The 25,352-nt window shown below is 47.2% G+C and overlaps 1 protein-coding gene across 11 annotated transcripts; it reads right to left on the bottom strand.

The window, feature by feature from the left end:
• Positions 1-1,443: 1,443 nt before the first annotated feature.
• On the bottom strand, positions 1,444-24,372 carry Clec18a (C-type lectin domain family 18, member A). 11 transcript variants are annotated; one of them, XM_011248418.2, is made up of 14 exons: positions 23,744-24,372; positions 22,363-22,508; positions 13,451-13,685; positions 12,788-12,879; positions 10,696-10,938; positions 7,974-8,071; positions 7,364-7,485; positions 7,096-7,203; positions 5,597-5,689; positions 4,570-4,676; positions 3,934-4,063; positions 3,537-3,633; positions 2,633-2,724; positions 1,444-1,875 (listed from the first exon to the last, which is right to left on the bottom strand). In XM_011248418.2, the coding sequence occupies exons 2-14, from the start codon at positions 22,486-22,488 to the stop codon at positions 1,838-1,840; spliced, it is 1,581 nt and encodes a 526-aa protein (XP_011246720.1). In that variant the 5' UTR covers positions 22,489-22,508; positions 23,744-24,372; the 3' UTR covers positions 1,444-1,837. The 11 variants fall into 11 exon arrangements, with proteins under 11 accessions (XP_011246720.1, XP_030099497.1, XP_006531206.3 ...); XM_030243637.1 differs by having other exon boundaries at positions 1,444-2,724; XM_006531143.3 differs by lacking the exons at positions 22,363-22,508; positions 23,744-24,372 and adding an exon at positions 13,977-14,036.
• Between the last annotated feature and the right edge of the window lie 980 nt (positions 24,373-25,352).

The following is a 25,352-nucleotide window of genomic DNA, read 5'->3' on the forward strand; positions in this document are numbered from 1 at the left end:
AGGTATCTGAAACAGCGATCAATACTTGAGACCTGTTCTGTCAGACATGACCACATACATAATGAACTTTTGGGGGGTGGGGTGCATCGTTCAAGACAGGGTTTCTCTGTGTAGCCCTGGCTGTCCTGGAACTCACTCTGTAGACTAGGCTGGCCTTGAACTCAGAGATCCGTCTGCCTCTACCTCCAGCTCGGATTAAAGGCGTGTGCCACCACAGCCCGGCCATAACGAACTTTTATAGACTGGGAAAAACACACACCTTGGCCTAGAAGAGTTTGCCAAGTCAAAGAAAAATACAGTCCCCGATGAAATTCCACAGAGATAGGCATATGGTTAGCCTCTCGTGTGTTCACACTATGAAGAAACAGCAGCTCTTCTGTGCCTCCCCTGACTACATTAAGCAAGTTCTATCAGTGGAAGAAAATAGAAGGATTAAATGATAGCCAAATTGACTAGGTTTGCTTCTCAGCTGTGTTACTTTAGGCAAGTTACTCAACCTCTCTGCTGGCATTTCTTCAACTGTAAGATATATATATACATATGTGTGTGTGTGTGTGTGTGTGTGTACACATATATGTGTGTGTGTATATATATATATATATGGTTTTTTGAGACAGTGTTTCTCTGTATAGCCCTGGCTGTCCTGGAACTCATGCTGTAGACCAGACTGGCCTCGAACTCAGAAATCCTGCCTCTGCCTCCCAAGTGCTGGGACTAAAGGCGTGTGCCACCACCGCCCGGCCAACTGTAAAATATTTGATGATAAGGTGATGTGAGATAGTACTCCTATGGTGGAGACCAAGTGTGCGCATGCGCGCACACTCACGCCATCTCCCAGGTTTTCAGGGTAGTTTCTATCTTGTAGCTTGAGGAGAAAAGAAGGTAATAGGAGGAGGAGTCATTGAAGCAAAGAGAGTCTGGTGGAGGAGGAGGAGGAGGAGGAGGAATAGGAGGAGGACTAATAGGAAACTGACAGTGAAGCACCAGGCCCTTCTGGTCTTCCCGGCTCATCTTCCCCACCGCTTGAATCTCCCTTCAAAAGCCACCCATTGGCTAGGCATGATAGCACATACTTGAAGTCCCAGTACTCAGGAAGCTAAGGAAGGAGGCTTACTGTGAGTTGGAGGCCAGGCCGGGCTACATGGTAAATTTAAGGCCAGCACAAGAAAACAAAACAATAACTGTGGGCTGGAGAGGTGGCTCAGCAGATAAGAGCCCTGACTGCTCTTCCAGAGGTTCTGAGTTCAATTCCCAGCAACCACGTAGTGGCTCACAACCATCTGTAATGGGATCGGATGTCCTCTTCTGGTGTGTCTGAAGACAGCTACAGTGTACTCACATACATTAAATAAATAAATAATATTTTAAAAAACAATAACCACAACAACAATACAAAATGAAACAAAATACACAGGGGGAATAATTGATGAATTGCAAAGCCAGCTGATTCACAATGTCATTTAATCTGGAATTAAAGGCCGCTAGTCTGGAAAACTCCAGCTGCCCGAAGGAGTTTGGTCTGGATGGAGCAGAACAGCCTCTTCTGGCCCCTGGCTCTGGCTTTTGCTTTAGGAACCCATGGGAGCCCCTCTTTCCCATCAGAGGCAGGCTGAGGATGCTGGCGCTTCTCTTCCCATGCTAGGCTCTTGTTCCACTTCCTATTTGTTTCCCATGGGCTACACTACTATCTTACCCAGCGTCCAGCATTGTGGAAGGTCTGAGACCTCTTGGGAGGTTGGGCATTTAGTCCTAGCCAGGCACTTGTTTCACACGGGTGAGAAGTCCAGCAAACTGATTTGTGCATTCAGGGGCTGGCAGGAGAGCTGATTGGCCAGGCTCAGGGCCCTGGCTCCCACCGGGAATAGTGCTTCTGAGCTGGAAAGGAAGCATAACAGAGTGAATCTTTCTATGATGGGGACTCCGCTGTACCCATCATGGCTGTGATCTCTTGGAGAACTCCAAATTCTAATAGGTGAACGCTGGGAGCTGATGTTGGTCCGGGTTCCACTTCTGTCTCCTCCCCCAGATCTTATTGGGCTGTAGGTAATTGAGACACAGTAAAGGACCTGACAGATCCCCCAGGTGATAGTTTTCATGACAGAAGCAGAGGAACCCTGGAAAACTCCCAAGCAAGATGTGGAATCCAGGGCTGGAGAGATGGCTCAGCAGATATGAACACTGGTGTGTCTGAAGACAGCTACAGTGTACTCATATACATGAAATAAAATAAAACTTTAAGGAAAGCCGGGCAGTGGTGGAGCACACCTGTAATCCCAGCACTTGGGAGGCAGAAGCAGGTGGATTTCTGAGTTCGAGGCCAGCCTGGTCTACAGAGTGAGTTCCAGGACAGCCAGGACTGCATAGAGAAACCCTGTCTTGAAAAACAAAACAACAACAACAACAAAAGATGTGGCTCCGGTCTTGTTTCTCTGCATGAACATGGTATTCAAAGCTGGGCTGTCACCATTCCCTTGACCTTGCAAATACAAGGTCCTGAGCAGGAAACCATGTCTGACTCGTGTACTCAGACACACTTTGTACCTATGGCTTGGATATCCTAACAGCATGGAGCAGGCTGTTAACATATCAGGAGAGAGGTAATGGAGGAAGGGAGCCGAGAGCGTGGTCTCACCAAACTGGCAGATATAACGGTTTCGAGTTTTACAACGTTGGTCATTCCAGTTGAAGGCAGCAGATGCCTGCATTTCCACACAATTCCCAAACCTGTGAGGCCAGGAAAAAAGAGCGCTTAGGTAGAGGAATAGAGGAATGAAATTAGGAATCTAGTAGAGTCTTAAACCCTCCACCCCACTAGCCCATCATGGTGCATCACATGCAGAAGGGGCTGCTGGGAGCCAGCGTCCATTCTGTTCCCCACACACTGCAGCTCTCCATAAGGAAGCTGGGTGATCTCCATAACCCTCCACCCACCCCCGCCTGGCACGTAGCCACAGCAGAAATATACAGGACCACACCCTTCTGCCACCAAGAGAATCTATGCTGGAAGTCCAGTTAGGCCTGACTGCACTCGGGGTGTACTGGGGGAGATATTTGGAGACCTTGGTGATCCTATAGACTACTATAGATCCTATAGCTTGTGATCTCCATCCCTGTTGTGGCACTCCTGGGCTTTGAAGACCAGGGAAATGCCAGATAACCGGAACCTTCTCTGTACAGGACAGCTGGTGGGTCAGCTGGTGGAGGTATGCATGAAGGATGCAGATGGGTGGGTACGAGAAATGATGGGTTGATGCAGGCAGTAGGCAGGCCAGGGACTGGGGAACAGATACCACGTGCAAATAGCAAGCCTACATGGACGGAGACTTCTCTGATCCCCCTTCTGTGTAATGTGCCTTCGGTGGTGTCTCCCTGACCTGTGTCAGCATCAGCTGGGTCCAGGCTTCCCTGGCACCTAAAACCAGGTAAGATCCAGACCTGTATAGGCTGGGCGGAGGTTTTTCAGTGGCATCTGAAGCCCAGCCAGGCAGGTCCAAGTGGGAAGTGGACCCAGAGGAGGGTAAGCATCCCAGACTCACCCCTGGTTGTCAGGCTGCCCGAAGGCAAAACTGGTGAAGGACTGGTGTTCTCCAGTAGTCCAGCGGAAGGAATCCTTAGCTGCCTTGTAGGTGAGCCCTGGACCAGGGTAGCCAAGGTTGACTGCTATCTGAGAGTCCAGAAGCCTGCTGCCTAATGCCTTTTGATGGCCCAGTTGTTAAACATCTCTTTTCAGAATTCTCCCCAACCTGTGGTATTTCCCTCCCTGCAGCCCTCATTCCCAGGGAAGGAGACTGTCTTGACTATTGACCCATTCCATGCTCCAAGCCCCTTCCATACCCTTGATATCTCTTAGTGCCTGACAGGGGTTGCCATGGTCCCTGTTTCCTGGTAGGGCTCCAACTCCTCCCAATTTACCTTCCACCACCAAGCACTCACCAATCCAGAAATTCTTGGTCTCAAAGTCACTGTCAGTCACCTCGTTGGTGGTCTCCAGGCGGCCCAGGTAGAAGGCAAGGATGTCTTGCACTTTCTGGCTCTCGATCTGGGCTAGCACCCCACCTTTTCCCTGGAACCCCACTCTGAGTTATATTGGACAGACTGTAGGGTTCAGACCCAGAACTCTCTACCCATTCGGTTGCTCTACCATGGCCAGGATTCCAAATATATGTGTTGGTTGGGCTGTCTTGATCTCCACCCTCAACGTTTTCCTGCCTCCTCACTCTCTCCCCACCAGACTTCCCTCTGTGTGTGCAATGGCCCAGTTGGCAGCTCATAGGCCATGCCTGGTTTCTTCTCTCAGAAGGCTTTTGTCTCAATCGCCCAGTGTAGTAGATAGATTCTGATCTGGCATCCCAGCGTGTCAGTCACCAGCCAGAGCTGAGTCAAGACAGTTCCTAAGATAGGAGTGGGGTGGGGCTTTGTCCTTGGCTGTTAAGTGGGACCCTGGCTTGTATGAGCCTTGAATCTATGGCTCCTGCTTTATACCAAGGAAGAGATCGAGGCCAAGGGAAGTTGAAGGAACTATCTCTTGGTCCAAAGCCACTCCATTGCCACCCCGTTTGAGACCCTCACCTGACATTTCATCTTGGCTCCATAGTAGGTGTCTGCCTCAGGAGACACCATGAAGCAGTCTCCGTCAATCCTCAGGTCACAGGTGTGGAAGGGAAAGCCCACCTTGGCTGCCGGCAGTGACAGGAAAACCTGAGTTCTTGTACTGACCTCAAAATCTTTACCCTCTCCCATACGACTGAACAATGCTCCGGTTCCCCAGCCTCTGGCTAACTACTCCAAACTGGAAGTGGACAAAAGTCAGTAGTGTGCTGGGAAATCTGAAAGCATGAGATCTCTCAAGAGAGACAAAGAGGGGGACTGGGGAATCCAGGGCAGGCAAGATGGCTCGTGAGGTAAAAGCACTTGCTGCCCAGGGGCCTGATGTTCTGAGTTCAATCCCCAGAAACCCATATCATGGAAGGAGAGAATCAACCTCCACAAGCTGTCCTCTGACATCAACACCTGCTCTCTGGCACATGCACACAAATAAAATGTCATTAAAAAAAAAAAAAGCCGTTCAGTGGTGGCACACGCCTTTAATCCCAGCAGGAGGTAGAAACAGGCAGATCTCTGAGTTCGAGGCCAGCCTGGTCTACAGAATGAGTTCCAGGACAGCCAGGGCTACACAGAGAAACCCTGTCTTGAAAAACAAAACAAAAAAAAGATCCAGGGGCTGGAGAGATGGCTCAGTGGTTAAGAGCAGTGACTGCTCTTCCAGAGGACCTGAGTTCAATTCCCAGCAACCACGTGATGGCTCACAACCATCTGTAATGGGATCCAATGCCTTCTTCCTGTGTGCATGAAGAAAGTGACAGTGTACTCATATACACGAAATAAATAAATCTTTCTTAAAAATCCATAGCTTATAAAGCATTTGCTAATTGCACTGGTATAAATACCCCATTGTGGTCAATTCCAGGATACTAGGGTGGTTTTCCTGAACGAGGAGTTGGTAATAGTTTGGCACATGGACTCTCACGAGCTGATAAAGTCAGATCCAGCACCCCACTGAAGAGGGGTCTGAGAACAACCTCGAGTTGGAACTCACTGGCACACTGGGCTCCCCCATAGCCGACATCACAGATACAGGAACATTCTTCTTTCCGGAATTGGCCGTGCACACACTGTACACTGCAGCGCACTGCCGGGACAGAGCAGACAGGGCGAGTGCTCAGTCTTAAACCACCTGGACCCACGGGCCAACCACAGCAAGACTACCCTCCCAGAGCCAGAGCCCATGGCAGGGCTTCCAGCCACTGCCATGCTTGGCTGCTGTGGTTTGATTCTCCTTGTAGAGAGAACCAAACTAAGGTTTGGAAGGTGTGGTGATTTGAATATGCTTGGCCCAGGAAGTGGCACTGTTAGGAGGTGTGGCCTTGTTGGAGGAGGTGTGGCCTTGTTGGAGGAGGTGTGCAGCTATGGGTGCTGGGTTTTGAGGTAATATATGCTCAAGCTCTGCCTAGTTCGACACACAGACAGTCTTCTCCTGGCTGCCTTTGAATCAAGATACAGAATTCTCGACTCCTCCAGCACCATGTGTGCCGGCAGGCTGCCATGCTTCCTGCCTTGATGATAATGGACTGAACCTCTGAAACTGTAAGCCAGCCCTAAATTAAATGTTTTCTGTTATAAGAGTTGCTATGATGCCGGGCGTGGTGGCGCACACTTTTAATCCCAGCACTTGGGAGGCAGAGGCAGGTGAATTTCTGAGTTCGAGGCCACCCTGGTCTACAAAGTGAGTTCCAGGACAGCCAGGGCTATACAGAGAAACCCTGTCTCGAAAAACCAAAAAAAAAAAAAAAAAAAAGAAAGAGTTGCTATGGTCATGGTGTCTCTTTATAGTAACCAAACACTAGCTAAGACAGAAGGTCATGGAAAGTGGACATGGACAAGAGAGACTCCTTTTGTTTCCTAATTCTATCTTTGTTTCAATAGAAACAAAGGGCCAAATCTGATCCCCCCTCCCTTTTTTTAAAGTCAGAGTGTTACTCTATCTACAGCCTGAGCTGTAGAGTTCACTATATAGCCTACATTGGCCTGGAACTCATGACAATCCTGTTACCTCCTACTTTACTCTCCCAAGTACTAGGATTACAGCCCTGAACATTTAAAAAACTTATTTATTATTATATGTAACTACACTGTAGCTGTCTTCAAACACACCAGAAGAGGGCATCAGATTTTATTACTGATGGTTATGAGCTACCATGTGGCTGCTGGGATTTGAACTCAGGACCTTCAGAAGAGCAGTCAGTGCTCTTAACTGCTGAGCCATCTCTCTAGCCCAAGCCCTGAACATTTTAAATCACATGTATATCACACAGTTGGGGCTCCGTGAGCTTTTATTGAGTGAATGCATGCACTGTAAAAACCCAGTAGTCAATAATTGTAATGTACCCCAGACTCCCTCAGAGCAGCTCCGGCCACCCCAGCCCTCCAGCTATCCCACTGTACCAGTACACATCACAGGACAGGTGTATGCCTGTTGAGGTGACTCTCCCTCACGCTTACCCTGCAGGGCAGCCTGACGGAACACAGGGTCCTCACCTTGGCAGTACCTCCCTGTGTAGCCAGGTTGACAGTGACAGCGACAAGTGCTAATGTTGAGATGTCCGAGATTTCGGCAGCTCATGCGGCATGGGTTCCTGGGAACCTCTGGTAAGAAGAGTAGGTGATTCTGAGAAGGGGCCTCCTTCCAGCCAGTCAGGCAGGTGTGAAGGCCAAGGCTTCAGGGATAGCCCTTTAGACTGCTAGTGCCCACGCCAGGGTCACCCATTCTAAGCTCCAGGAGGCGGCAAATAGGGTGGGTACTCACCACAGAGCCCCCCTGCGTGATCCCAGGCCTTGAAGCAGCCCGAGACCCTGGCTGTGCAGAGGGAGCACCAGGTGCCTTTCTTGTAAGGGGCGACTGTCTTCCCATTTATATCCCAGTTGCCTCTGTGAGAGCAAGAATCAGAGGGTCTGGAGAACCTGGCCTTGGGCAAGGCCGGAGCAGGAGCTTCGGACAGAGTTGAGGAGGGGCCCTGGGCAGGGCAGGAATGGCTCCTGGCTCCCTTCCTCATGGGTCACCTTAGCACCTGTGGCCCAGTTAGGGATTCAGGGAGCTGGATGTGGCAGGTAGGCCAGTTAGGAAACAAGAGATGACTTTGTATCAATCCCTCTGAGCAGGGTCACACATCCAGTAAGGAGAATTCATGAACAAGTCCTGCTCAGCTTGGCCAGAATCTACTCTATCTTCTTCCTTTCATCCTCTGTCTCCCAATGCAGACCAAGAAGTAAAGACATTGTGGGTGGCTGGGTCCATATCTCATCCTAACTGAAAGTCATCCATCCACCCCTCCCACCTTCAGCCCCAGCCTTCCTGCCCTCTCACCCACCCCCACCCCCGCACCCAGCTATCACCCAGTCTATGATGAGGGGCTTACCCAGGGGAGTAGGCACAGACAAAGGCTTCCATGGCTTCCTGGTCCACAAAGCATGGCTGCCGCCCACAGCCCAGCTGGCTGGAGGTAGCCCACACAAGCTGCAGAGAACGCAAGGCTCAGAAACCCTTTCAGATGGCTTTTACTCCATTCTGGGGGATCACAGCACAGGCAGTGCACACTTGGAGAAAGTTTGGCTTCAACTAGGCAGACAGATGGCTCCCTTACCTGCCCAGGGCCCTTGGAGCAGTGGCTATGCTACTAAGTGTTGAAAGGAGAAATGATTATGGATAGGTGGAAATAGTGACAAAAGAAAGACTTAGCTATCAAGGGTCTTGTGAAAGATTGTGAAAATGACCACAAGCCTCTTCATATATATATATATATATGTGTGTGTGCATATATATATATATATATATGTATATATATATATATATATATATATATATATATATATATAGAGAGAGAGAGAGAGAGAGAGAGAGAGAGAGGCATACAGGCAGACAAGCAAAGAGAGAGAGAGAGGGAAAGGGAGGGAGGGAGGGAGAAGGAGAGGGAGAGGGAGAGAGAGAGGGAGAAGAAAGGGAGAGGGAGAAGAGAGAGAGAAGGTCTCACTATGCAGGATGCAGCACTGGCCAGGAAATCACAATGTATAGCAACAGGTTGGCTTCAAACTCATAGAGTTCCATTTGTCTCTGCCTCCTAGATGTTGGAATCAAAGGTATGTTCCACCATGCTCAATTTATAGACTGGTCTTTTATGCTGGAGATTGAATCCAGGGCCTGGTACATACTAGGCAAGCTCTACCATTGAGCTACATCCTCCCAGGCCACTAGTCCATGCCTTTTTTAAAAAATAGTTATTGTTTAGGCAGGCCTCAAGCTCCCTCGAGTACCCAAGGATGACACAGAACTCCTGATCCCTCAGCCTCTAGCTCCTGAGTAGGTCATTTTGAGCCTGGACCTCAGGCATGCAACATGTCTTGCTTTTTGAAATATACATGTTAGTTTTATAATTTTAGAGCTACAGGTATAGTTCAGTTGTAAAGTATTTTCCTATCATGTGCGAGACTCTAGTTTGGATCACTAGCATTGCACAGACACAGAACTGGAGCTAGAGAGATAGATGCCTCCACGGTTAAGAGCACTGACTTCCTCTTCCAGAGGACCTGGGTTCAATTTCTAGCACCCACGTGGTAGCTCACAATTGTCTGTAACGCCAATATCTGACACCCTCACATAGACATACAGGCAGGCAAAACACCAATGCACATAAAATAAAAATGAATTTAAAATATACAAAATTAAAGGATGAGAGATAGAGGAGAGATGATAGAATATATTTAAGGCAATAAATTAATTAAAAAATAATTACATATTTCAAAACAAATGACCCAGAACCACCATTGAAAATAACAACAACAATGAAAACAACAATAACAACAACAACAAACCCAACAATAAAACCATCCTTAAGTCACATAGAAATTTGTAGGATGTAGCTGGGCACGGTGGCACACTCCTGTAGTCACATCACTTGGAAGCTGGAGACAAAAGGTTCACCAGTACAAGGTCACCCTGTGCTATAAGGTAAGCTCAAGCCCGGCTTGGTCTGCCTAAGATAATACACAGCAAGGAGTTGGATTTGGGGAGCTATCTCGTCAGATAAAGATACCTGTTTCTAATTCTGTGGGCTCCCCACCCCCAGTTCAATTCCGCAGCCCAACATGGTAGAAAAAAAGGCAATCTCTATATGTTGTCCTTTGAGCTTCAGATGTACTCCGTGTATGTGGGTGCGCGCGCACACGTGCACACACACACAGCATCAATACAAGTGAAAATATTATAAAAACAAACAAACCACAAAACAATAGGCCAGAAAGATGGCTCGCAGGTTAAAAAGGACCAACTGCACAAAACCAACAGAGTTTAAACTCTGGGACCTGTGCAAGAAGCCAGAGGACCAACTTCCCCAAATTGACCTCTGACCTCTGCATGTGTGTGGAAGCGCACACACACACACACACACTAAAAAAAAAATAGATGAGGTGCTGGGCGTGGTGGCACATGCCTTTAAACCAAGCACTCGGGTGGCAGAGACAGGCGGATTTCTGAGTTCGAGGCCAGTCTGGTCTACAAAGTGAGTTCCAGGACAGCCAGGGCTACACAAAGAAACCCGGTCTTGAAAAAAAAAAGATGAAATATTGAATTAATTAGTATTATGAAACAAAACAAAAGTAGTCTATTTACATAGTTACACACACAAATACAGAATGGAATAAGGCTCAATAAATTTAGGGAAAGATTATAACATCATAAATTACTCCAGGAAATAGGAAATGAGACAAAGAGTCTTCCTCACTTCATGGGTCAACTTCACTATCATTATATTTATACTAAAGGTGTAAAAAAAAATTTGAGAATTTTGCTTGTGTTATCCAGTGTTGTATTGCCACTAAACAGTGTCAGGTATGTTAAAAACACTCAATAAGTGTTCATGATTGTTGAATGGAGGAGAAAACGAAGAGAACTTTCTTGAGAATGATGCACCTGAACTTGAGAAAGAGGTTCATCTGGGGAGGAACAGCAGGAAAAAAAGGAGGCACAGTGCTCTGGTGTGGTAACATCTAAATCTAGACAGTGTCCTTTTAAGGATAAAGTGCAGCCTCTTGTAAGGTGACTGGGGAGACCATGCCCTCCCCTAGCCTTATCTGAAATATACTCACTTGTGTGTAGTGGGCACAGGTGGCATTGTGGGCACACTCAGCATCCCCATGTCTGTACTGCAGCCCTTCAGCAAACCAGAGGTTGACCACTTCGACAAAGGATGCTGAGCCCATGGGCATTAGCTGCACATTCCAGCCCACATGTGAGTTGTGCCCTGGGGTAGATGCCAGGTTTGGGGTGACTGAAGTGACACAAAGGGCTGCCCTGGCTTCAGCTAGCTGAGCCAGGCTCTCGCTCCAGTCCTGGGAGTGGCAAAAACAGACATCCTCAGATGATACATTCGCTTGCTCCCCCGCCAGTTGCTGTGAGACAAAAGCAACGCAGGGGAGCAAGGGCTCATTTGGCTCAACAATTCCAGTCCAGCACTGCAGGGACATCAAGGTAGCAGGGACTTGAAGCTGCTCGTTCCACCCACAGTCAAGGGCACGGAGAGAATGAAGGCATGCATGCTTATACGTAGCTCACTTTTCCCTGGTTCTACAGTTCAGGACTCTTCAGGGAGTGGTGGCACCCAGTTTTCTCTATGCAGTCCTGGCTGTCTTGTAATTCAATATGTAGACTTGGCTGGCCTAAAACTCACAGAGATCTGTCTGCCTTTGCCTCCCAAGTGTTGGGGTTAAAGGCATGTGCTACTATGCCTGGCCAGTCCCACCCCTTTTTAAACTAGGTCTTCTGACCTTAATAATCTGTGGACAGATGTGTCCACTGTCCAACCTAATCTAGACTATTATTGTCCAGTGAGATTCCTTTTCCAGGTGATTCTGGTCACGTTGGCATGATCAAAACTAACCACTCACTACAACTGGCCTTTGGACAGCACGGAAGTAAATGGGCATTGAGCCATTTCTCTATTGTCTGTGAGTGTCCAGGGGGTGCCAGGTCACATAGAGTAAAGAGTCATGCTTGCCTGCCTCATGATCAGAGCAGTGTTGCTCACGGCACAGAGCCACAGAAGGTTCACACAAGATCTAGAGCTTCCCGAGAGAGGTCAGGAAAAGAGAACTGCCTTGCAATACACACTTTTGACCTCGCCTAGGAAATAGCATTAGTCCAGGCAAGGGGATGGACTTCTGATATCATGTTCCATGTCTAATAATCTGAGCCTAGATGGTGCCCAGACCTGCAGGCTGGCTCGGCTGTGTTTTCCTTTAAGAGCCTGCCCTAGCCACAGTCAGAAGAACTCTGCTGCTCCCATCTGGCCAGATGTGATTTTTCCAGGCCCATTTGAGCAACGGTCCCCAAGAAAGGAACACACTACCAGTCAGCTAATCATAGCATCTACCTCCAGGCTGCAGAGTTCTGCTAGGTATTGCCGCTTGGAAAATCCTGGCTGCTCTGGACTTGGGCACCGGGAGGCAGAGCAGGGCAGGGGACAGAAGCAGACCCTCCCCCACCTCCTGGGAAACTGACCCTTGAGCTCTCAAGGTCGCCACCCACTGTGGCTGTCCACCTCTGAGAACTTTATGGGAGGCAGCCATGGGGAACCTTGCCCTCCCTTACCGATCCCACCCTGTTCCCAGGCCTGTTCACGTGGGCTGGGGCTAGGGGTGGCAGGGGCCTCCCAGAATATGCAGGCAGCATGTCTAAAGCTCCAGGATGATCAACTCCAACCAACCCTGCTGCAGGCTCCATCATGGAGGCTCTAAAGGGCAAGTCAGTGAATGAGTAAGGAACTTTTGAGAGGTCTTCCAGTATTTGCTAGATAAATCCTGGTCCCAAACCAATCCCCGCAAAACCCAGCGAGATTCTTCTCCCTCTCTGTCCTTCACCTCTCCCTTTCTGCTGAATTCCTTTGTGGAGCTCCTTTTCCGGGAGTGGGGAACCCTGGCTCCATCCATATCTGTTGATCTCCGTGGCGACAGGATGCCAGGAAAGGCAGGATTGTCTTCAATGCAACTGTGAGTTGCTGAGGGCCCTGACTTCCTAAACAAATGGCTTTCCCTGAAGGAAGAAGGCACATATCTCTGCAGCATCCAATGCCATGGTACCCCTGGTGAAAGGGCCTCTGGCACTGGCAAGGCCTCCTGAGATCACTCTGGGGCTCAGTCCCTCTGGCAGCCCTCTTGACACAGGGCAGTTGGGTCTACTCACCATTCTCTGCATGTTGGCTGCAGGAGGGTGGACCCGGCTGCGCAGTCGGTTGTGTGCGGTGAGGATTAAGAAACTCTCCTTCCTGCTCAGGGCTGGAGGCCAGGAGAGAAGGTTAGGCCGATGACCAGAGGCTCCTGGGACATCGCCATAGCCAGCTGAGGGTGACCCCACCCCAGGAACACAGATCTGAGATGAGGAGGGGCAGTGGTAGCTGTGTAGGAGAGAACTCCCATTATAGAGATGGAGGGAGGCCAGGAGAGAGATAGGAAGATGGGTGAGGATGGGCAAAGTGTAGAACAATGGCATAAGTGACTGGCTTAGGTGTGGGAAGATGATGGGGGTGGAGGGGTTCGGGGTAATGAATGACTCAGCCCTGGACTAGAAGCAGGCCTTTCTACCGATGTGTTTCTTTTGAGGTTTTAGCTGCAGGCTCTAACCGGTATCTTTCCTTAACATCCACCCTGGACCCATCTGCTTCATTCTTCTTCCTTCCCAGTATCCTTCCATCCTCCCCACCATCATCCTAATGCCCCCCCCCCATCATATCACATCAGCATAACACAGGGCTCAGTCCTGGGTACCTGACTTCTAGAAATCCCTCGCTACCCTCTCTCAGGCTCACAACAGCATCTCTACTTCCGTCTTTGCCCAGGTGTTCCTTACCTTGCAGAGTGGGATCTTGCTTTGGCTGGGGTGGTTGAACCTCTGTCCATGTGATGCCAAGGAGAGACAGGAGCAGAAGCAAGAGACCGAGCCATCGGCTCTGGCTTCCCAGCCACAGGGAGGGCTCCGGCTGAATCATTGGCCTGCCGGATGCTGCAGACATGGCTTCTCTCAGCTGTCCAGCTAGCCTCCCCGTGTTCATGAAGCTATTCACAAGTCTCGGAGTCAGGCTAAGCTGCCAGTCAAAAGGAGGAGGCTAGTGAATCATCACTGTCTCCAAACCAGCCTCCCCTCCTTGGTGCACTGACTTCAAAAGAGACATAGAACCCTTCTTCTAAACGCCTCCTTCCTCCAGCCTCAGTGTCTGGCCAGCCCGCTCCGCAAGAAAAAGCAGGGCAGTGTGCACTGACCTGTGGCCCCTGCTAATCATTGTAGGATTATTAGCACCCTCAGGGAGCCCCCAAAGACCCTGCTGATTGGCCTACAGACATTCCAGGGCTGTGGGATTAGCGACTAATGACTGTACCCTGGCAGGGACAGTGTCCTCCAAGCCCATGGACAGCTTCCACTCCTCAGCCCCAGTCATGGGGAGGAGGCTGGGACTTTGGCAGTGGGCCAGTAAAGCAGGCAGGACCTGGGCAGGACCCCAGGGGAGTTCTCTCCTTTCTTAGGAAGCTCATCCCAACCCCCCTAGCCATGAATTAAACATAAAGCAGGAAGTAACTATTCGCCAGACAGATGCCACCAGACGGGATCACAGAGGAACTCGCTGGGGACTGCACCTTCAGGGAGAAAGGTGTGCCTTTTATGTCAGGGCAGTGTGAGAGGATGAGGCTAGTCCCAGGATCCATCATGCTTACCCATGTGACTTTGGGCTAAGATGGGGGCAGGCAGACAAAGAGGAGGGCATGTGATGGATGCCCTTGGCTGACTTAAGTCCTGCGGTGAACAAGCCTGCCTCTAGACAAACAGTGGAACAGGAAGGCGGCAACTTGCCATGGTATTTAGGGCCTAGCTGAAGCCTGCGTGATCCTATCAGGATCACTGAGTATCTAGTACAGCCAAATCAAAAAAGGTTGACATGTAGACCATAGTCAAATGACCAGGGAGGGTACTCGGCCATTCTAGAGCACAGCCTTACAAGCTAATACTTTGTCCTTCTGAAGTTGGTGTGGTCCCTGACCCTAGAGTCAGTGCTATCTCAGATGTCACCTCTTTGGAGATTCTGCTAGGGCACAGGTGGGCTACATGGACTTCTGGAGAAACGCTGATGGGATATGAATGTCATCATGGATGTCAGGCAGTGGGGACAAGGCCAGGCAGCAAGTGTACAGTGTTGTACAATACCCAGAGTCTCAGGATCCTCTGTCTCGAATAGATGGCCTGAGCGCACCACAGTGGGTCCAAGCCATGATTAGTAACAGCTGCATTTTTATTTGTAAAAAAAATTGCTATTACATATATATATGAATACAGGTGCTACCTCATGTGTATGTAGAGGTCAGAGGACAACTAGAGAGAGAGACAGAGACAGAGAGACAGAGAGACAGAGACAGAGAGACAGAGACAGAGAGACAGAGAGAGGCTTTTCTCCTTCCACTGTTCCCAGAAGTCAGACCCACGCCATCCAGCTTGGTGGCAGAGACCTTTTCCCTCTGAGACATCTTGCTAGCTTGGTAGCCAGCCAGAGGTTACAAAGCATGTTTACAAATGTAACTTATTTGTATCATAACAACCTTGTACTGATTCCATCTGGCAGATGGTGAAGCAGGACACAGGGTGTCTCAGGGACTGACCCCAGGTACATCCCAGTGAATTCAGGGACTCTACATTCAGGTTTCCAAGTTTGTTTGTTTGTTTAAGATTTATTTATTTTATATATGTGGGTACAACGGTTACTATCCTCAGACACACCAGAAGATGGCATAGGACCCCATTACTGATGGTTGTGACCCATTATGTGGTTGCTGGGAATTGAACTCAGGACCTCTGGAAGAGAAACCCGTGTTCTTAACTGCTGGGCCATTTCTTCAGCCCCAGAGTGGATCTTTTAGAGTTCAGTTTTCAATAGTTTTGTCTCTTGCTGGTGATAACTGACTCAATCTCTGCTCCTGGGCTCCAGTGGCTCATTGTCATTTGGCTTTTGGTTGGATAGGAGGGAAATTTTTACCGGTGGAACAACTTTAAAGTTTTCCCCTTTATTTTATGTTTGCAGGTGTTTCTCCTGCCTGCATGTCAATGTGTCATGTATATACAGTGCCCGCAGAGTCAAAAGAGGGTGTCAGATCCCCTGGGATTGGAGTTACAAACGGCTGTGAACTGCCTATTGGTGCTGGGTATGGGCCCTGGGTCCTCCTGAAAAGTAGCCAATGCTTTAACAGCTGAGCCATCTCTCCCTAATATGATGATCTTTTTCTTTTTCTTTCTTTTTTTTCTTCTTAGATTTATTTATTTATTGTATGTAAGTACACTGTAGTTGTCTTCAGACACTCCAGAAGAGGGCATCAGATTTTGTTAGGGATGGTTGTAAGCCACCATGTGGTTGCTGGGATTTGAACTCGGGACCTTCAGAAGAGCAGTCGGCGCTCTTAACCATTGAGCCACCATCTCGTCAGCCCCTAATATGATGATCTTGAAGTTGTCAGGCTATTTGAGGCAGAAGTCCTGAAGGCTCTGGGTACTGTACAGCCCAGTACACCTGGCTGCTCGGCCTTCCCCCCACTGCCTGGCATTCCTGATGACACTCATACTCCAACAGTGTTTCTCTGAAAAATTTTTTTTCATATGTAGCCCAGAGTTTGTGATTCATGAATTTGTGACCCATGCCTAGAATCCCAGGTAGTTTGACACAGCAGTGAAGTGTAACTAATGCAAATAGAAATATGTTCCAACTCATCCTACGAATGTGAGTAGTCACACCGAAGCCAGGTCTAGATATCTGCAAACTGCAGATTATCATTCTTTAGGAATACAGACTGGATCTTCTCTCAACAGAATGTATAATTTGATTTAGCAACATATAAGGTAGATCAAACACCACGACTAAACAGTACTTAATGTAAGAATGCAAGATTAGCTTACTAATTGAAACTCTGGGTTAACAACATAAAGGACAAAACCCACACGATCATCTCAAAGATAGAAAATGTAGGGCTGGAGAAATGGCCCATTGGTTAAGAGCACTGGCTTCTTGACCACTCTTCCAGAGGTTCAGCATCTAACACCAGTTTCCAGGTTACCCCCCACCCCAACACAACCTGCATCTAGCACCAGTTTCCAGGTTATTCCCCAACACATCTGCACCCTCAGGTTACAAACCCACGGCTGGCACTTCACTTCCTAACAACCATCAGTCAGGAGGAAAACAGAAGTTAAGTATACTGTTGGGCTCCCAGCCAATTAAAGGCCATAATGGCCCCCCAATCAGATGTGTACCAGGCCAGATACCCCTTTCTTGCCCCTATAAATGCTTGCCTAAAACTAGGCCCAGGGCTCCACCTTCCTGCTGTGTCATGGATTCGGCTACTTGATGGTCTTTTTGGGATTCATGAACGAGCATTTCTTGGTACAAGAACACAGAGCGGCCATTCTGACTGGTGTGAGGTGGAATCTCAGGGTTGTTTTGATTTGCATTTCCCTGATGATTAAGGATGCTGAACATTTTTTCAGGTGCTTCTCAGCCATTCAGTATTCCTCAGGTGAGAATTCTTTGTTTAGCTCTGAGCCCCATTTTTTAATGGGGTTATTTGATTTTCTGGAGTCCACCTTCTTAAGTTCTTTATATATATTGGATATTAGTCCCCTATCAGATTTAGGATTGGTAAAGATCCTTTCCCAATCTGTTGGTGGCCTTTTTGTCTTATTGACAGAGTCTTTTGCCTTACAGAAGCTTTGCAATTTTATGAGGTTCCATTTGTCGATTCTCGATCTTACAGCACAAGCCATTGCTGTTCTATTCAGGAATTTTAGCAGATGCTGACGAGGATGTGGAGAAAGAGGAACACTCCTCCATTGTTGATGGGATTGCAAGCTTGTACAACCACTCGGGAAATCAGTCTGGCAGTTCCTCAGAAAATTGGACATAGTACTACCGGAGGATCCCACAATATCTCTCCTGGGCATATATCCAGAAGATGTTCCAACTGGTAATAAGGACACATGCTCCACTATGTTCTTAGCAGCCTTATTTATAATAGCCAGAAGCTGGAAATAACTCAGATGTCCCTCAACAGAGGAATGGATACAGAAAATGTGGTACATTTACACAATGGAGTACTACTCAGCTATTAAAAAAAGAATGAATTTATGAAATTCCTAGGTAAATGGATGGACCCGGAGGGCATCATCCTGAGTGAGGTAACCCAGTCACAAAAGAACTCACATGATATGTACTCACTGATAAGTGGATATTAGCCCAGAAACTTAGAATACCCAAGATACAAGTTGCAAAACACATGAAACTCAAGAAGAATGAAGACCAAATTGTGGTCACTTTGCCCCTTCTTAGAATTGGGAACAAAACACCCATGGAAGGAGTTACAGAGACAAAGTTTGGAGCTGAGACGAAAGGATGGACCATTTAGAGACTGCTGCACCCGGGGGTCCATCCCATAATCAGCCTCCAAACGCAGACAGTATTGCATACGCCAGCAAGACTTTGCTGAAAGGACCCTGATATAGCTGTCTCTTGTGAGGCTATGCCAGTGCCTGGCAAACACAGAAGTGAATGCTCACAGTCACTTGGATGGAACACAGGGCCCCCAATGGAGGAGCTAGAGAAAGTACCCAAGGAGCTAAAGGTGACTGCAACCCTATAGGTGGAACAACAATATGAACTCAGTACCCCCAGAGATCATGACTCTAGCTGCATATGTAGCAGAAGATGGCCTAGTTGGCCATCATTGGGAAGAGAGGCCCCTTGGTCTTGCAAACTTTATATGCCTCAGTACAGGAGAATACCAAGGCCAAGAAGTGGGAATGGATGGGTAGGGGAGTTGGGGGGGAGGGTATGGGGGGCTTTTGGGATAGCATTTGAAATGTAAATGAAGAAAATACCTAATTAAATATGTAAAATAAATTAATTAAATAAATAAATAAATAAATAAATAAAATTTAAAACAAAACAAAACAAACAAAACACAGAGCGGGGAGGCAACACCTGTGCTCAGCTCCAGGTCACATCACACCCAAAGTTAGGTTCATCCCAGATCTGGCTAGAGTAGGAGACACAACAGAAATCATGTACTGGGGGAAATGGCATATCATTCTTCCTATTTTTAATTTCTTTTGGGACAGGGTCTTACTATATAGTCCTAGCTAGCCTGGAGCTTACTATGTAGACCAGGCTGGACTTGAACTTACAGAGATCTGCCTGGATCTGCATCCCTAGTGCTGGGATAAAAGGCATGAGACACACTCCTGACCTATTTTTATTTTTATTCTACTTTTATCTTTTTCTTTTCTTTTTTTTTTTTTGATTTTTTTTTTTTTTTCGAGACAGGGTTTCTCTGTGTAGCCCTGGCTGTCCTGGAACTCAGGCTGTAGACCAGGCTGGCCTTGAACTCAGAAATCCACCTGCCTCTGCCTCCTGAGTGCTAGGATTAAAGGCGTGTGCCACCACCGCCCCGGCATATTTTTTGATTTTTTGAGACAGGGTTTCTCTGTGTAGCCTTGGCTGTCCTGGAACTCTGTAGACCAGGCTGGCCTCGAACTCAGAAATTTGCCTGCCTCTGCCTCTCAAGTGCTGAGATTAAAGGCGTTTTGTTTGTTTGTTTGTTTGTTTTTTCTATTTTAATTTTTATTAGTTTAATTTTTTTCAAATTTGTTTTATGTGTACAGATGTTCATCTACATGTATGTCTGTGCAGCACACGTGTGCCTAATGTCTCTAGAGGCTAGAAGTGGGCATCAGAGACCCTAGAGCTAGAGTTACAGATGGTTGTGAGTCACCACATGAGCGCTAGAAATAGAACCCAGGTCCTCTGGAGGGCAGCCAGTGCTCTTAATCACCCAGCCATCTCTCCAGCTTTTGTTGTTGGTTTTGTTTTTTTGAGACAGAGTTTCTGTGTAGCACTTTGGTCTTGGAACTCCCTGTGTAGACCAGGTTGGCCTGGAATTCAGAGATCCACCTGCCTCTGCCTCCTGAGTGCTGAGATTAAAGGTGAATGTTACCATCCCCACCCCCAACTCCATCCTTTATTTTATTTTTGTATGAAGTCCTATGTGTGAATGTGGGCATTTGAATACTATGGCGTGTGCATGCATAGAGATCAGAAAACAACCTCCCGTGCCAATCTTTGTTTTCCAGCTTGTCGAAACAGGTTTTTTTTGTTTTTTTTTTTTTTTTTTTTTTTTTGGTTTTTTGAGACAGGGTTTCTCTGTGTAGCCCTGGCTGTCCTGGAACTCATTCTGTAGACCAGGCTGGCCTCGATCTCAGAAATCCGCCTGTCTCTGCCTCCCAAGTGCTGGGATTAAAGGCATGTGCCACCACGTCCGGCAGGTTCTTTTATTTTAATGCTGTGTATGCCAGGCTAGCTGGCCCATGAGTTTCTGAGGACTCTCCAGTCGCTGCTTCCCAGCTGTCTGCACTGGCACTGAGGTTACAGAGACATGCTTCCATGTCTAACTTTATGTAGGGTCTGAGAATTTGAACTTGGGTTCTCATGTTTGCACAACTGCCCTCCTTCTTTGTGTGTGTGTGCATGCACACCAGGGTCTCACTATTTAGTCATGGCTGGCTTTGTATTTAATATATAGTGCAAGGTCACCTCAAACTTACTGCAATCCCCTTGTCTCGACCTCGAAAGTCCTTAGCTTAGAGGTGTACTTAACCACACAGAGCTTGTCGTTGTTTTGTTTTTTAACTATGAATTGAAACTAAGGCTTCATGTTGGCTAGGGAAACCCCACCACTGAGCTATACCCCCAGTCTTCCCACCCACATTTTGTGTTGTGTTGTTTTATATTTGGTTGTTAGGTTTTTGCTGCTGCTGCTGTTTCTCACCCTCTAGAGATGATCTCAGTGAATTTCCCAGGCTGGCCTTGCTATCCATGAATGTAGCTCATTTGTTAGAGTTTGTCAAGCATGCATGAATCCCTAGGTTCAATCCCCAATACCACATAAAGGTGACATGGTGGCACATACCTGTAATCTCAGTACTCCGGAGGTGGATGAAGAATTCCAGATCACCCTCCACCATAAGGCAAATTAGAAGCCAGCTTGGGCTACAAGAGACCTTGTCTTTATGGCCCCCTTAAGAACAACAAGAACAAAGAAAAACGCAAGACAATAACAACCAAGCAAATTTTAGTCCTGCAGCAGCCTACTGAGTTGTTGGGATTACAGTTCCTTCATCTCTGTTCCTTCTTTACCATAGCAGTCACTCTGAGTTATCAGTCTTAGAGGGGATTTTCTTAGTCTGATTTGAGTTTCTTTTTTTTTTTTTATATATTCAAGTATAATTTTTATTTTTATTTATTTTTATTTTTTTATTCCCGTATTTTCCTCAGTTTACATTTTCAAATGTTATCCCAAAAAGTTCCCCCCATTTCCCTTCCCGCCCCAAATTCCCCCTTACCCACTCATTCCCACTTTTTGGCCCTGGCGTTCCCCTGTACTGGGGCATATAAAGTTTGCATGACCAATGGGCCTCTTTTTCCAGTGATGGCCGACTAGGCCATCTTTTGATACATATGCAGCTAGAGTCAAGAGCTCCGGGGTACTGGTTAGTTCATAATGTTGTTGCACCTACAGGGTTGCAGATCTCTTTAGCTCCTTGGATACTTTCTCTAGCTCCTCCATTGGGGCCCTGTGATCCATCCAATAGCTGACTGTGAGCATCCACTTCTGTGTTTGCTAGGCCCGGGCCTAGTCTCACAAGAGACAGCTATATCACGGTCCTTTCAGCAAACACTTGCTACTGTATGCAATGGTGTCATCATTTGGAGGCTAATTATGGGATGGATCCCTGGATATGGCAGTCTCTAGACGGTCCATCTTTTTGTCTCAGCTCCAAACTTTGTCTCTGTAACTCCTTCCATGGATGATTGTTTCCAATTCTAAGAAGGGGCAAAGTGTCCATACTTTGGTCTTCGTTCTTCTTGAGTTTCATGTGTTTTACAAATTGTCTCTTATATCTCGGGTATACTAAGTTTCTGGGCTAATATCCACTTATCAGTGAGTACATATCATTTGAGTTCTTTTTTTTTTTTTTATTAGGTATTTTCCTCGTTTACATTTTCAATTCCTTCCCAAAGGTCCCCCATACCCACCCCCCCCAATCCCCTACCCACCCACTGCCCCTTTTTGGCCCTGGTGTTCCCCTGTACTGGGGCATATAAAGTTTGCAAGTCCAATGGGCCTCTTTGCAGTGATGACCGACTAGGCCATCTTTTGATACATATGCAGCTAAAGACAAGAGCTCCCGGGTACTGGTTAGTTCATATTGTTGTTCCACCTATAGGGTTGCAGTTCCCTTTAGCTCCTTGGGTAATTTCTCTAGCTCCTCCATAAGGGGCCGTGTGACACATCCAATAGCTGACTGTGATCATCCACTTCTGTGTTTGCTAGGCCCCGGCATAGTCTCACAAGAGAGAGCTATATCTGGGTCCTTTCAGCAAAATCTTGCTAGTGTATGCAATGGTGTCAGCATTTGGAAGCTGATTATGGGATGGATCCCTGCATATGGCAATCACTAGATGGTCAGTTTCTAATTAACCCTAACAGTTCACTCAACGAAGTATAAGGGATACAGGCAGCCAGGTCACTTCAATACACAGGTTCCAGCGCCACCTAGTGGTCAGCCTGAGGACATAAGCAGAACCAAGTCCCATCTGGTCTGTGGGGCAATTACAGTTAAATCAGTTAAGATTGGGGGAAAAAAAGATCTTTTAATAAACTTTAAAACACACTCACCTGAGTGGAGGTATCAGAGCCCCTGGATCTGGAATTACAGATAGTGGTGAGCTGCCATGTGTGGTTGCTGGGATCCAAATCCAGGTCCTCTGGGAGAGTAGTCAGTGCTCTTAACCACAGAACCATCTCTCCAGACCCCTAAAAAGCTTTTTTAAAAGAAAGGAAAGAAGACTGTGGAAACACCAAGGGACCCCAGTTTCTTGGAAAGGCAATGTTCCACCAAGGAGATGGAACTTTCATCAGCTGAATATTGAGTATTTAAGAGACGAAAGGGCCTTTCCAGAAAAGTTGGGAGAGGCATCTGGGGTCGTGAGATTTTGAATTCAGCCGGGCATAGTGGTGCACACCTCTAGCCCAGCACTCAGGAGGCAGAGGCAGGTGGAGCTCTGTGAATTTGAGGGTAGCCTGGTCTACACAGTGAGTTCCAGGAGAGCCAGAGCTACACAGAGAAACCTTGTCTAGAAAACCAAGTGGAAAAAAAAGATTCTAAGTTCAGAACTTTCCACAGCACAGAAGGAAAGGTGTCAAGAGGACGTTTCTCCAGGCAGCTCCAAGACAGAGGGCTGGGGCTGGTGAGATGGCTCAGTGGGTAAGAGCACCCGACTGCTCTTCCTGAGGTCCGGAGTTCAAATCCCAGCAACCACATGGTGGCTCACAACCATCCCTAACAAGGTCTGACTCTCTCTTCTGGTGTCTGAGGACAGCTACAGTGTACTTACATTAAAAAAAAAAAAAGACAGAGGACTGGATTAGATACAATCTCAGACCCTAGTATCACACCTGGCATGGTCCTAGATTGTCTTGAGTGCCAGTATTTGGAGAAGTGCTTGTTTTGTTTTATTTGTGTTTAGCTCTGGTTGTCCTAGAAGTTGCTGTGTAGACCAGGCTGGCCTCTGCTTCCGTGTGCACAATCAACTATCCTCTATTTCATTGTTTTCAAGAGAGGATCTCTCTATAGCTCTGGTTATCCTGGAACTTACTATGTAGATCAGGCTGGCCTTGAACTCAAGGAGGTCTGCTTGCCTCTGTGTCTTGAATGCTGGGATCAAAGGCATGAGCCACGACATCCAGCTTAGTAAACTAGCTTAATTCCCTCTACTCAAGGATCTGGAATGTTCTCAATACCACATGCTAACTCTACCCAGGAACATTAGTGGGCTGAGGGCAAACAACACTCAGAAGTACAAAATTACAGTGGTGTCTGATACATACCAAGATTTGACTGGAGAGTTAAGTGTGAACTAGAAAACCCTTTCATGAAATAAGTTGTATAGGTTTCTATTTCATCTGTTCTGAGGAAGGAAGGAAGGACTGTATATAGGGCTGATGGGAGCCTACAGTTCAAAATAAACTTTCCTTCTTTTTTCGTTTTACTACTTACCTGACATTCCCGAAAGCTAAGGCACCAGAACCAAGCTGTGGAGAGGAGCTCCGATTCCAGTCCTTGCTACTCAGAGAACGTCCTGGCCTGGATCCTTAGAAACAAGGGCTAAAAATATCTTCCCACTCTCACTCTCTCTGTAGTCAACATACACACAAGGATGCCAAGTGTTTTCAAAGGACAAAACGTTAGCTGCGTTCAGATCTTCCAAGGTACATTTTTCATCGCCAAAGGATGATGATTCTCCAAGGGATTTTCAGCATAGAGAAGTCAGGAGCCAATCATGGAACACCTCTGATGATTTATGGGAAAAAAGGAGAGAGAAGGCAAAACTATAAAAAACAGGTCTGGGGCTGTCACTCAGGGAGAGTGGGGTTTATTTATGTGTAGGACCTAGGATTGACCCCAACAGAGTATCAGCAAAAATCATAAAAAAACCAATCACAAAAGCAAAAATATTTCACTGGTCTTGAATGCATTCAAAACTGTGCTGGTGGCTGTAAGAGATTACAAAAACCAAATCTTATCACTGACAACACAAAGAGCTTGTGGGAAGCCACATGTGCCATTGCAGAGTGGCACTGACTACTGCTGGCCACCACACATAAGTTTGGACAAACAACCAATGTGTACATATGCAGTAAAGTTTTTTGCAAAGACACTGCCTGGCCCGGGCATGATAATGAGGCTTTGAGAGTATAACCAATCAGATGTGAGACATGCAAATGAGGTATGATAATGAGGCTCTGTGAGGTACAGAGAGAGAAAGAGAGTAGCCAATCAGATGAGGAACATGCAAATGAGGCGTAGTGCATAACCAATCCGGGTGTGAGACACGCCTCTCCTAGGCCTATATAAGCAGCACCAGTTCTGGGCTTGGGGTCTCTTCGCCTCTACAATCAAGCTCTCCCAATAAACGTGTGCAGAAGGATCCTGTTGCAGCATCTAGTCTGGCGCGCGCAAGAAGAGCTTTCAGACTTAACACTTATTTTATCTTTTATTTTCGAGACAGTGTTCCTGTATGTACCTCCGGCTGTCCTGGAACTCCCTCTGTAGACCAGGCTGGCCGCAGACTCACAGGGACTCACCTCCTTCTGCTTCCCAAGTGCTGGGATTGAAGGTGTGTGCCATCACTGCTCGGATAGACTTAGCAATTTCTAGTAGAGTCAGTAACAGTTGTGGGTGAGAGAAACATTCCCTACGTGTGACACATAGATAACACACCACCTCATTTCATTCACCCTGTCCTGTAGATAACTAGGTTGCTACAAAGTTTGTATGTCTGGAAATTGTAAGTAGGCAGATGGCTCAGGAAAAACAACAAACAAACAACAAAAAACAAACCCAAAAACCTTTGGTTCCCTGACAAATTAAAAAAACCTATCCCCAAATATTTTTGATTGGTCAGTGTCTTTTCATTTTCATTTTTTGGGGATAGGTATCATTAAAAACTTAACCAAAAATGTGAAAGGATTCATCTACTAGGGGCTTCCAAATGTCTTGAGCTTAATGTTTCAGGAGAACAAGGGCAACTGAATGTGTGGTGAAGCAAGCCACTTGGGAGGTGGAGGCAGGAGGACCAGGAGCTAAGTCATCCTCTGTACCTATT

This window comes from Mus musculus, chromosome 8 (genome assembly GCF_000001635.26).
Source record: "Mus musculus strain C57BL/6J chromosome 8, GRCm38.p6 C57BL/6J".
Classification (NCBI taxonomy): domain Eukaryota; kingdom Metazoa; phylum Chordata; class Mammalia; order Rodentia; family Muridae; genus Mus; species Mus musculus.